The sequence below is a fragment of the Mauremys reevesii genome, linkage group 5, assembly GCF_016161935.1.
Source record: "Mauremys reevesii isolate NIE-2019 linkage group 5, ASM1616193v1, whole genome shotgun sequence".
Classification (NCBI taxonomy): Eukaryota; Metazoa; Chordata; order Testudines; family Geoemydidae; genus Mauremys; species Mauremys reevesii.
Genome location: NC_052627.1, coordinates 53032319 through 53045762, shown reverse-complemented (window position 1 = coordinate 53045762; position 13444 = coordinate 53032319). Strand labels below are relative to the sequence as shown.

The 13444-nt window shown below is 42.5% G+C and overlaps 1 protein-coding gene across 11 annotated transcripts in view; it reads left to right on the top strand.

Annotated features, from left to right (window-relative positions):
• Window positions 1-13444, top strand: part of INPP4B (inositol polyphosphate-4-phosphatase type II B) — a 554905-nt gene that overhangs the window by 326720 nt on the left and 214741 nt on the right. For all 11 annotated transcript variants that reach the window (XM_039539756.1, XM_039539755.1, XM_039539753.1 and 8 more), the window contains one exon: window positions 8774-8904. In XM_039539756.1, the coding sequence (XP_039395690.1) occupies window positions 8774-8904 (131 nt within the window). The remainder of the gene's footprint in view (window positions 1-8773; window positions 8905-13444) is intronic.

Genomic DNA, 13444 nt, shown 5'->3' with positions numbered 1-13444 from the left:
GTTCTGCTCGATAACAATCCAAAGCAGTGCAGACTGATGCATATTCATTTTAATCATCATGAGTCAGATGCCACCAGGAGAAGGTTGATTTTCTTTTTTGGTGGTTTGGGTTCTGTAGTTTCCATGTCAGAGTGTTGCTCTTAAGACTTCTGAAAGCACACTCCACACCTCATCCCTCTCAGATTTTGGAAGGCACTTCAGGGTACGTCTACACTACGGGACTATTCCGAATTTGCATAAACCGGTTTTGTAAAACAGATTTTATAAAATCGATTGCGCGCGGCCACACTAAGCCCATTAATTCGGTGGTGTGCGTCCACGGTCCGAGGCTAGCGTCGGCTTCTGGAGCGTTGCACTGTGGGTAGCTATTCCCTAGCTATCCCATAGTTCCCGCAGCCTCCCCCGCCCCTTGGAACTTCCGGGTTGAGATCCCAGTGCCTGATGGGGCAAAAATCATTGTCGCGGGTGGTTCTGGGTAAATGTCGTTAGTCACTCCTTCCTCTGGGAAAGCAACGGCAGACAAGCATTTCACGCCTTTTTCCCCTGGATTGCCCTGGCAGATGGCATAGCATGGCAATCATGGAGCTTGTTTTGCCTTTTGTGACTCTCACCGTATGTGTACTAGATGCCGCTCACAGAGGCGATTCAGCAGCGCTACACAGAAGCATGCTTTTGCTTTTGCATGACAGCAGAGATGGTTACCAGCCATACTGCACCATCCAAACCCTTCCATAAATTGGAACTAAGATGATCATGGCTACCAGTCCTTTTGTACCATTTGCTGCTGTCATAAGTGCCCCTGGCTGCTCTTAGCCAGGGGCGCAAAAGCCAAAATTGGGAATGACTCCCTGAGTCAATCCCTCCTTTTTGGTATCTAAAAATAGAATCAGTCCTGCCTAGAATATAGGCAAGTGTACTAGATAACCACTGTATCATAGAACCAGAGAGCACAGCTGCTCTGTGTCAGATCCTGCAGAAACTATGATCTGTATGCTATTCACAGGGGGTGCTCCTGTAACAACCCCACCTGTTGATTCCGTTCTTCCCCCAGCCTTTCTGGGCTACCGTAGCATTGTCCCCCCACTTGTGTGATGAAGTAATAAAGAATGCAGGAATAAAAAGACATGGTGACTTGTTAGTGAGAAATGAGTGGAAGGCAGCCTCCAGCTGCTATGATAGTCCAGACAGGACATTAAGCAGTGTGTAGGAGAGAAGCCCAGCATCCCTCTGCTAGTCCAGGGGCAACTGAATCTGTTCTTTACACATGAAGGGTGGGGGCTGATGGAGCTCAGCCCCCTGTTGCTATGATGACGATGGTTACCAGCCATACTGCACCATCCACCATCCACCAGAAAAAATTAGGGCCAGGCGCCCTTGATCGACCTGACGGATGCTAGTCAGCATGGTTACTGCCCCATGTGCCAATAGGCTGATGACGAGGACGGTTACCAGTCCTTTTGTACCATCAGCCACCCATGGCAGGGGGGGAGTGAGGATGTTGGTGTTGACGGCTGCAGCATCGTGTCTATCTGCAGCATTCAGTAAAGATAGGGTGACATGTAAAAGAGTCAGAGGATTGTTTTCCCTTTTGCTTCTGGGGGTGGGTGGGGGGGGTGAGTAGATTGCCAAGCTATGCCCTGACCCACCGCGGACACTGTGTTTGACCCTAGAAGCATTTGGAGCTCAGCCAAGAATGCAAATACTTTTCGGAGGCTGCAGGAACTGTGGGATAGCTTCAGTCCTCCAGTCCATGAGCATCCATTTGATTCTTTGGCTTTCCGTTACGCTTGTCACGCTGCAGTGCGCTGAGTCCCTGCTATGGCGTCTGTCTGGAGATTTTTAAAAAAGGATTCTGAATTTCATCTTCTGTAACGGAGCGCTGATAGAACGGATTTGCCTGCCCTTACAGCGATCACATCCGCATGGTCCGTGCTGGAGCTCTTTCTTTATTTTGATTTCGGACTGCATCGCCACCCGTGCTGATCGGAGCTCCACGCTGGGCAAACAGGAAATATTCAAAAGTTCGCGGGGCTTTTCCTGTCTACCTGACCACTGCATCCGAGTTCAGATTGCGGTCCAGAGCGGTCACTGCTGCACTGTGGGATAGCTCCTGGAGGCCAATACCGTCGATCAGCGTCCACACTAACCCTAATCCGATATGTTAATACCGATACTAGCGTTACTCCTCTCGTTAGGGAGGAGTACAGAAACCGGTTTAAAGAGCCATTAAAATCGATATATGGTGCCTCCTAGTGTGGACGGTTGTGGCGTTAAATCGGTTTTATGCTCCTAAAACCGGTTTAAACGCCTAGTGTAGACCAGGCTTCAGATTCTTAAACCTTGGGTTGAATACTGTAGCTGTCTTTAGAAATCTCACATTGGTACCTTCTCTGCATTTTGTCAAATCTGCAGTGAAAGTGTTCTTAAAATGAACAACATGTGCTGGGTCATCATCCGAGATTGTTATATCATGAAATATATGGCAGAATGCAGGTAAAACAGAGCAGCGGACATACAATTCTTCCCCAGGGAGTTCAGTCACAAATTTATTTAACACATTAACGAGCATCATCAGCATGGCAGCATGTCCTCTGGAATGGTGGCAGAAGCCTGAAGAGGCAAACAAATATTTCACATATCTGGCATGTAAATACCTTGCAGAAGTGCCATGCTACAAAAGTGCCATGCAAATGCCTGTTCTCACTTTCTGGTGACGTAAATAAGAAGAAGGCAGCATTATCTCCTGTAAAAATAAACAAACTTGTTTGTCTTTTAGTGATTGAACAAGAATCAGGACTGAGTGGACTTGTAGACTCTAAAGTTTTACATTGTTTTGTTTTTAAGTGCAGTTATGTAACAAAAAAAATCTACATTTGTAAGTTACACTTTCACGATAAAGAGATTGCACTATAGTGCTTGTATGAGGTGAATTAAAAATACTATTTCTTTTTAATTACAAATATTTGCACTGTAAAAATGATAATAAAAAATAATATAAAGTGATCACTGTACACATTGTATTCTGTGTTGTAATAGAAATCAATTTATTTGAGAATGTAGAAAAATATAAAAAAAAACCCCACATTTCAATCAGTATTCTATTGTTTAACAGTGAGATTAATCATGATTAATTTTTTTGAGTTAATCACGATTAATTGACAGCCCTAATTTTAAGAAAAAGGCCTAATTTAGAAAACTAATATTTAATGTTTATAAACTACTAATCTATTCTTTATATAAGATTTCAAATAGGTATTTAATGATTACTAGAGAACAAAAGTCATTACTATTTCATGTCTGTTTCATAGTCTATGTGAAATGAGCTGGTTTCAGTCGAATTGCTAATGGACACATAATAAAGAACACTAATACCAACTGTGTGAATAAGGGTGCTGCTCACTTTGGTGTTTTTCTTAAGTGTTCATCTGGCATTAATGCATCAGCATGAGAACTGAGCTATTCTCTCTCCCTTAATGCTGGTGAGGGGGAGCTCACTGGCTGCTAGCAGTATTTTGTGAAAATATGTTAACTGCCAAAGTAATGGACAAAGATCAGCAAATAGCAAGTACTTTAGTTTCCAGTGGTGTCAGCCCAACTATTATCATAACTACATTTATTCTGAAAAATATATATGTATTCATACACACATGAATACATGTTCAAAAACCAAATAGCTTAACTGGCTACCATCCATCCCCAGGAGTCATTCTGCTTAATCTTCAGCCTTGCAGCTACATTCACTAGGTCAAAACATCAGCATTGCGGAAACCATATATGTCACTAAAAATCCAAAAGGAAATCCTTTGGCAAATTATCTGTTATCCTGTATGTTCTTTTGAGGGCTGATTTGAATGAAATTGAGATCACTTTACCATCTTACACAAACAAGCATAGCTACAATGTATTGGGCTTTTGGTACTTTTTCCCCCACCTGCCGCTTGAGTTTATCCCACAGTCAGGGCTGGCTCCACGCACCAGCTCAGTAAGCAGGTGCTTGGGGTGGCCAAGGGGAAGGGGCGGCACGTCGGGCTCTTCCGCGGCAATTAGGCGGTGGGTCCCTCGGTCCCTCTCAGAGGGAAGGACCTGCCGCCGATTTGTCGCCAAAGAAGAAAGCGGCGCGATCGTGGCTTTTTTTTTTTTTTTCCTGCCGCTTGGGGCAGCAAAAACCCTGGAGCCGACCCTGCCCACAGTTATCATTAATGTTTTAATTTTGCGGCCACTGCTCAACAGAAGAAATGCCCACTTTCAATAGCACAGAAAGTAAAAGATCTTGGCTCTGCACCAGATTGAGTTGTTCAGAAGAAAACTTGCCTAATTTGCTGAAACAGTTTTGCTCACTTAAGTTGAAATACTTAAAAACAAACAAAGCTAAACAAAACACCAAAATGATTTTAACAGTCCCCAGAGAACAATGACCACTTGCCATTGATTCATAACACTTCTTTAAAAATAACTAATTTCTTGCCATAATTATTTTTTATATTTGATTTTTAAAGTGTCTAAATTTATACAGGCATAAATCTGCTCCCATTGAAGTCAACAGCAAAACTCAAATTGATGTCAGTGGAAGTAGGATTGGGCTCTTTTTAAAAAAAAAAAGAATAATTTCATTACCAGTGTTACATATCACATTTTAGATTGTGAAAATGAAGATAAATGATCTCATTTACATTTATCTAATTATATTATTTACTTTTTTACTCAGTGTGAATGGTAAAACTACACTGGTCAGATTCTAGCCAGTTTCACTTTCTGGGTCATATATATTAACAGAACATTGCAATGCTTTGGTTGTAAGCATTAAAAAAAATAACTGTTTTCAACTGCACTTAAAATAAACATGTCTATTAATGCTGGGTCAAATCCTTGTGCTTTTTCCTAAATATGAAGCATGATACTCATCTGGAGTTTAGCATGGAAGTTTAAAATATTAGTGGCTTTTGCCAATATTCTTTCCTTTAATCATAAATGATAGTAATCAAAAACCACAAAATTAAGTAGTTTTTGGACATCTTAGAATTTTATTACAACTTTTCTCATCTGTACTCCTACCATCTAGCTCAATGATGGTAAGTCATTACCATTCCTTTTTTGAGCTATGGTTGAAAATACTTTATTATGATGTCTATGGTATATCTAGTCCATTTGGATATTTCATGAAACTAAAATGCCAGTAAACATCACCTTTATCATTATTAGCTGAGAATACATATGAGGGTGCAAGCCAATAGACGTAAGTAACAAGAGAGAAAGAGAGAGACTGACTGTAAGTACTATGGTTTATAACCAAACAAGAATAAGCTAAGATATGTAGCATTAGATCTTTAAAAATGGCTTTCTATTCCTTTAATAATAGAACTTTACCCTTCTATAGCATATTTTATCTGAGGGTCCCAAATCACATTACAAATATTAGTTAAGCCAAATAACAACACTGTGAGAGAAAGGCAAACAGCATCAGTAAACCTTTTTTACAGAATGACAGGTGGAGTTATTAGTTCAGATTCTCAGGCGGTGTAAACTACTGTAGCTCCAATAAAGTCAATAGAGCTACACCAATTTACAACACCTGAGAATCTGCTCTACAGAGTAGTTGGCTCAACTCCAGCTGTACAAGGCTAAAACAGAGCTCTTACTCGTCTGCCTTCACCCAAGTCATCATCTTTTCTCGATCACTGTGGGCATCACCACCATCCTTCTGTCACTCAGGCCCATAAGTTGGGCATCATCTTTGACTTTGAAGTATCTCTAGGTCCTCACATCCAGGCTATATCCAAACCTCTCATCTTTTCTGCATAACATCTCTAAGGTCTTGTCTTCACTACAGAGCTAAATCGATGCAGCTGCATCAATTTAGCGGTTCTAGTGCAGACACGCTTAATTGATGGGAGAGTGCTCTCCCATTGATTTCTGTATTCCATCTCAGGCAGAAGCCATGTCGGCGAGAGAGCGTCTCCCATTGACATAGCATAGTGTGGACCCTGGGGTAAGTAGATCTAAGCTATGTCGACTTGAGTTACACTACTAATGTAACTCAAATTGTGTAGCTTAGATCAACCAGCAGGGGTAGTGTAAACCAGGTCTAAGATAAGACCTTTCATATCTATCCACACAGCTAAAACTCCCATCGAGGCTCTGATCATCTCATGTATCAGTTATGGCAACATCCTTCTCTCTAGCTCTGACAAATGCAATCTTTCCCTACTCACATCCGTGCAGAATGCTGCTGCAAAGATTATTCTTCTAGTCCATTTCTTTGACTGTTACCCCTTTCTTCACATCCCTCTACTGGCTCCTCCTTAATCAAAACAAATATAAAATACTTGTCTTCACTTTCAAGGCCCTTCACTGCCTAGCTGCACCCTATCATCTCCAATTCACTATCAAGATGTTGACTCCTGCCTCTGATAGGCCCATGATGCCAATCTCCATTGCCCACTTGTTAAATTTTCAAAACAAGCACTTTTGTGCTTTCTCCCATACTGTCCCTTACTCTTGGAGGAGCTCCTTGTAAACATCCACAAAGCTACCTCAAAATCTTCCTTCAAAATCCTCCCTCACTGTGATGCCTTTTAAAAACAAAAAACAAAAAAAACAAACAATGGCTAGGCCACTGGTATGCTGACACCATTGCCTGAGAGAGTTACTGGCGTACAAGACTCCAACTCAACTGCAGGTTTTCCTACCTTTCCACCCTGACAGAAGGCGCAGACTTTTCAAGTGGCCCCTCACCTTTACATGCAGGTTAGTTTGGAACTGTCGTCTTTCTGCCTACACACAAACATCTCCATTTCTCCTACTGAACTCCTGCACCAAAGGTGGCCAAAGTGTGCTTTGCAGAGTTTTATAAGGATCACATGGCTATGCTCATTTTAATAGTGCAATCCAGGAATGACTGCATTAGAGTGACTGCAATTTGATCCATAGTGTAAAACAGTATGTAGCCCTTGCCCTTGTGACAAGTTTCCAATTTGGCTCTTGGTTAGGTAAACTCTGAGCATCCCTGTTCCACATGGCTCAAAAGGAATGTCCAGACTAATACTCTGCATTTTGACTTTCAAATATACATGGATGATTACTAGTGTGGGTGCAGGATTTTAAGTAAAGGTAGCTGAAATAGTTATGGAGAATATCCTTTATTATTAATATATTTACTATTTGTACAGTGTCTAGAGTGTGCTACCACTGTAATGACCATAATAATAGCAAAAGTCACTTTCTTATTCCCATGGCTATGAGAATGCCAGAATTGCTTAGAAGTCTAAAGTTCTCTAGAGGAAACATATTTAGTACTGACCATACAAAGTAATGACATTTGAAGGGAATATTTTGAACTATTCATACACATTACTGGGTTCTCAATTAACTGGGTCAAGTCATGGAAAAAGCCTAGGATGAAATCTTAACCTCAATAAAGTCAATGTCAAAGCTATCACTGACTTCAGACGGGACAGGCTTTCACCCCGGCTATCATTGTGGGGAGCTCAATGAAGAACTCCATGCAATGCTCAGTGATGGTTAAAAACACCAAACAGAATATTAGGATGTATAAGGTACATGCTGGAGAATAAAATGGAAAATATTATGCTCTTTTGAAGTCAATGGCACACTGTCATCTGGAATACTGTGCTTTGGTCACTCCATTTTAAAAAAGATTATAGTAGAAATAGAGACAAAGACTGGAGATGAGAAGGATTGGGGCAAGGACAGACTCTTTTATGAAGAGAAGTTGCAAAGACTGGGATTATAGAAGAGATAAATGTGAGGAGATACGATAAAAGTACACAAAATAATGAATGGGACAATGATAATCCAACAACAAGGGGACATCCAATGCAACTGAAAGGTGGTAAATCCAGACCCAGTAAAAGGAAATACTCTTTCATACAAAAATAATTAGCCCGTGGAACCCATCGCCACAGCATATCAGAGGCCAAGTGTTTAGCAGGAAAAAAACCCTAGACATTTACAGGGAGTATATTTGCATAAACAATAATCAATATCAAAAGCAAAGCACTTTGGAAAGGATATAAACCCTTAAGCTTCAGGACATGAGCCAGTCTCTTATTACTGAGGGTTAAGAGGATACCTGAAAGTGTCCTCCTAACAGCCTACTGCCAGGCTTCTTCCTGAAGCAGCTGATATTGGTCATTGTCGGAGAATGGAGGCATGTCCCCTGGAATGGTGGTTGAAGCATGAAGGGACATATGAATCTTTAGCACTTCTGACACACAAATATCTTGCGATGCTGCTACAACAGTGCCATGTGAACGCCTGTTCTCACTTTCAGGTGACATTGTAAACAAGAAGCAGGCAGCATTATCCCCTGCAAATGTAAACAAAGTTGTTTGTCTGAACAAGAAGTAGGACTGAGTGGGCTTGTGGGCTCTAAAATTTTTACTTTTGTTTTATTTTTTAATGTAGTTTTTTGTACATAATTCTACATTTGTAAGTTCAGCTTTCATGATAAAGAGGTTGCACTACAGTACTTGTATTAGATGAATTGAAAAATACTATTTCTTTTGTTTTTTACAGTGCAAATACTTGTAATAAAAAATAAATATAAAGTAAGCACTGTACACTTTGTATTCTGTGTTGTAATTGAAATCAATATATTTGAAAATGTGGAAAACATCCAAAAATATTTAAATAAATGGGATTTTATTATTAACAGTATTATGAATAAATCGTGATTAATTTTTTTAATCGCATCACGGCCCTACTTAACATACTGTATTTGGGCTAATACCATCTTTTTTTCCTTTTGATGCAGGAATCAGGACCTAAAAGAGCTAGGAGAACTTGCTCCACATTGGGACAATATGCGTAAAAATGTTGTTGCACATTGTGAACAGATGCTGAACATGTACCAGGACACTCTTGCAGATCTTGGGAAACATACAGGTATGGAAATAATCTCTATCCTCCAGCAGAGGTAATGAGTATCTTGTATAATGAACATTTCACTCTAGTATATTCAAAGAGAATTAAACACAATTCATAATGGGAGTAGTTGTTGGGGGAAGAGGAGAGATTGTATATTGTGAGTATGAGTTGCATATTGCAAAGGGGTTCAGTTCGGAGTTACATGCCTAAATCCTGTCATATGTTACTAAAATTTGTGCATACAATTCCCACACAAACAACTTCAAAAAAATTAGTAGCTTGTTCTCCCAACATTTCTGAGATACTAATAAGCACCCTACTTCTGAGCACATTTCCTGGCAAAAAGTGAAGTCTGCACTACCTTTCATGCACCTCAGTTCATTTTCAGGATTTACACAGTTCATAATTATACAAGTGAGTAAACCACATGGGACAGTAGGTGTATCTGACATCCATATCATTACTCCACATACAGTATCCTACAGGTAGTCCACACAGCTTGTTCATTGCAGCCAACCAGTCACTAAAGATATTAAAGAGTAACAACAAAATGCAGCCACCTTTTCAAGAACATCTGTTGAGAGAGTTGCTTTTAAAGGCATATCAGCCAGCAGCAGATCCCATATTTCTTCTCCCTGATGTGTTAGAGGCATTGCCCACATCCAGGAAAGCATTGAACTCCTAGGATGGGCAACCTATCATCAGACAGTTGCTATGCATTACCACCAGGGGTCCAAAAGTGCAGCTATTTGCAACTCTACTTTTGCCGTACAGGAGGCATTATGTGCTGGTGTGAAGTGCGCAAAGGATAGCTGGCTTGGCGCTGGCTCTGTAAACATACTACACACCACTCTGCCCATAGACTGCAATGCTTAAAGAGGGGGGGTTGTCCATGTGCCAGCAAACCCAATACAACATGTGTGACAAATTTGCTGTGCACCATATGCATGGGAAATTGGCCAGTTTCTCCACCAGCGATACTCACACCAAATGAGAGCTGAGCGATTAATGCATAATAATTAACTCCTTCAATTACACATTTGTTGGTGATTCACAATTTGTCCACATACAGATTCTAATTTTCTCGAATTTACCTGACATTCAGTATTATTTGCTGAATATCCTTACTGTTTGTTTATTATACTTGTTTAATGCCTCTGATAATCTCTGTAAATTAAGTTTGGGCACATAGGTTGTTTCTGGGTAGTTTGTTACGAATATTCAATATTTAAAATTTCAATGTGTTCTGAATGGACAGAGTTGTTTTGCTTTCTCTCTGAGTGGAATGCTTTAAAGCAGGTTTCAGGTGCCAGTAGACAGAACTATAACTTTGAAATTTGCTTTCCAGGACTATGCTGCATGAGTCACATAAAGCTTGCTATTTCAGCAAACAATCCCAGCAGTAAATGCAGGGCCGCCCAGAGGGGGGGCCAAGAGGGGCAATTTGCCCCAGGCCCCGCGTCCCGCAGGGGCCCCCACGAGTGTTTTCCGGGGCCCCTGGAGTGTTTCCCGTCTTCCCGCGGCTCCGGTTGAGCTCCCGCGGCAGGTCAACCGGAGCCGCGGGACCACGGCACCCGCCGCAGTCTCGCCTGCGGGAGGTCCAGCCGAGCCGCGGGACGAGCGCCCCCTCCGCAGTCATACCTGCGGCAGGTCCACTCCTCCCGGGCTCCGATCGACCTGCCGCAGGCATGCCTGCGGGAGCTCAAGCGGAGCCAAATGCCGCCCCCCCACGCGCCTGCTTGGCGCGCTGGGGTCTAGAGCCGCCCCTAAGCGGGGGGCCCCCGCCGCCGAAAACCCCGGGCCCCCGGAATTCTCTGGGCGGCCCTGAGTAAATATGCTTGCTAAGGGTCCAATTCTACAACTTGCTATGCATGGGCTGACTCCAGACCCCCATAGAAATCGATGGATCTCTGTGAGGTACAGGGAGCATGCCCAGCATATTTGTGGAAAGTAAATATAAAAGGAGCATGAACAGTTGTAGAAAATTCATTTAAAAATTCCAATAAAAGATTAGAGATTTTTAAAAAGTATTTGCCCAGTTCCATCCCTAGTACCTTCTGTTTCAGCTAATGAAACTGCCTCTTGTGTATGCTGAGAAAAATGGAGTAACCACAGTTTTAAAGTGAATGTTTACCTCAAAAAATGCACAGCAGAGTAATCTCCATCTGTATGCTGAACTGGACACAAGTAATTATGACATAATTACTACCTTGTGTAAAATATTTCAGAGACAAGTCTTTCTTCTCCAAAATGTTAATGGATGAAAAATTCACTTTTATCATTCTTCCTTCTTCCTGTTCAATACTGAGCATACTATAACACCTAAGGGTGGATTTCATTTACTTACACACATGCACACTCTCTCTCTTACACTCCTGCCCCCAAAGAACATCTGTTCAGAATAGCTTTCCATTAGACTAGATGCTGTATAAACATCAGAGAGTCACTTGTTTGCAAGGATGTGGTTAAGAGGTTGCATTAGACAAAGGGTTCATCTGCCATCCTCTGAAGTATTTGGTACTGGCCATTATTGTAGACAGGATACTGCAATAAATGAACCACTGGTCTGATTCATTATGGCAATTCCTATGTTGCTTTGTTCGAGCTGAGACACAGTTTTTGAAATATTTTGTTAATTACATTTTGAAGGTGTCCTATATATCATCACACAAAGCAACAAACACAGAATTTTATGAAGTCAATAAAAAAGCACTTCTAAGAAAACATTCAAATAACCTTTCAAGATAAAAAAGAACATACATATTAAACATAAATCTTGAAAAATTGGTAACATGCCAACTGTCTTTGAGCACGTTGATGATGCTTATTTATCGGTCTTAACTGTGTTCTGAGATTACAGAAAGAGATAATAGAGTCTAAGGTTATTTATAAGAACAAAAGAAACATATGCAACAAAGATACAAAAAGAAAACTAATAAAATGAAGATGGTAAATAAAGTATGAACAGATAATAAGTGGAAGGCTAACACTCAAATCCCTCCTTAAAACTCACTACTTCAAGATCTTTTAGTTCTAATCTACCACTGAAAGATATTTGATTGACATACATAAAAATGTACTTCTTTAATGTTACCTTCAAAAAGTGACTTAATTTACTGTTTTAAAAAACTGACTTTAGTGGAACATTGAGATGTGTGCAGACACCATAGTCAAGTAACTGTATAATGTTTTGCTGTGAGCATTGCATTTCTTCACCTCATCTTCCTTATTTCTTTATTTTCACTTATTGAGTCACATTCTAAGCTCGTCAGGTTAGGGATCATACCTGTGTATTTGCTCTGCTCTGAAAATCCTTGCACACTTTTGCGCACTGCATAAGTTATAAATATATAATATTCCATACTGAGACCCCCAAACCCTGCATTCTACTCTCTGAGAGCAGTGCAGGATCAAGCTCCAAAAATGTATGTTTAGGTGTATGCATTGCCCACTTAAGGCTCCAAAAGTCAGGGAATGCTTACCCATGAAGCCTTGGCTGAGATTCAGTGTTGTGCCTCTAAGGATGTGTCTCCACTTCAGAGTTAGCCTGGGTGATTTGCAGATTAGCCTAGCTTGAGTTTGAGCAGCCATACCTGAGTTACTGTGTCCTCACTCGTGCTGCACTCCCCAGTGTGTCACTAGGACTTCTGGGGGGCACCTCCGATGGTTAGTATGTGCTGCAGTAAGGTGAACCACTCTATGATTCTGTCCCAGTGAATTATAAAGGAACTTCTCTGTCCTTCTGGGCACCCATGGGGAATTGTGGGAAGGTTACAATAGAGGACTATCATGCATTCAAGGGATTTAGCCTGCATCCTCACTGCAAAGTGGTTGGGTTACCAATCTGCATGAAAAAGCAACCAGGGCTTTAACCCAGATGTTTAGGCATGTTAGCTAGCCCCTTTGGAAGCACCACTTCACTCAAGTGCCTTGGGTATGTGAACAAGAGGGGGATTAGGGGCAGTGATGAGCTGCCAAAATATTAACAACCGGTTCCCACCTCCTCACCCCATGAGGGCGTCATGCCCCCACCCGGGACTCCTGCCCCATCCAACCCCCCATGTTCCTTGACAGCGCCCCCCACCCCGGACCGCGGCCCCATCCACTCCCCTTCCCTGTCCCCTGACTGCCCCCTGCCACCCCATCCAACCCCTGCTTCTTCCTGACTGCCCCCCGGAGACCCTTGCCCCCAGTCAATCCCCCTGTTCACTGCCCTCTGACCGCCCCGACACTAATCCACACCCCCAACTCCCCTGCCCTCTATCCAACACCCCCTCCATGCTCCCTGCCCCCTTACAGCGCTGCCTGGAGATGGGGGCCAGGGCTGGGCTGGGCCACAAGGCCTGGGTTGGGACCAGAGCCGAGGCGCTCGGCTGGGGCCAGAGTGGGGGCGCCCAGCTGGCAGGGGCCTGGCCGGGCTGGGGCCGGAGTCGGGGCGCCCAGCTGGCCAGAGCCGGGCCGGAGCTGCGATGCCCGGCCGCATGAGCTTGGGACTGGGCCGGAGCCGTGTGGCGCCTGCAGCCCTCCTCGCACCCCCACTCCCCTGCCCCCCCACTCC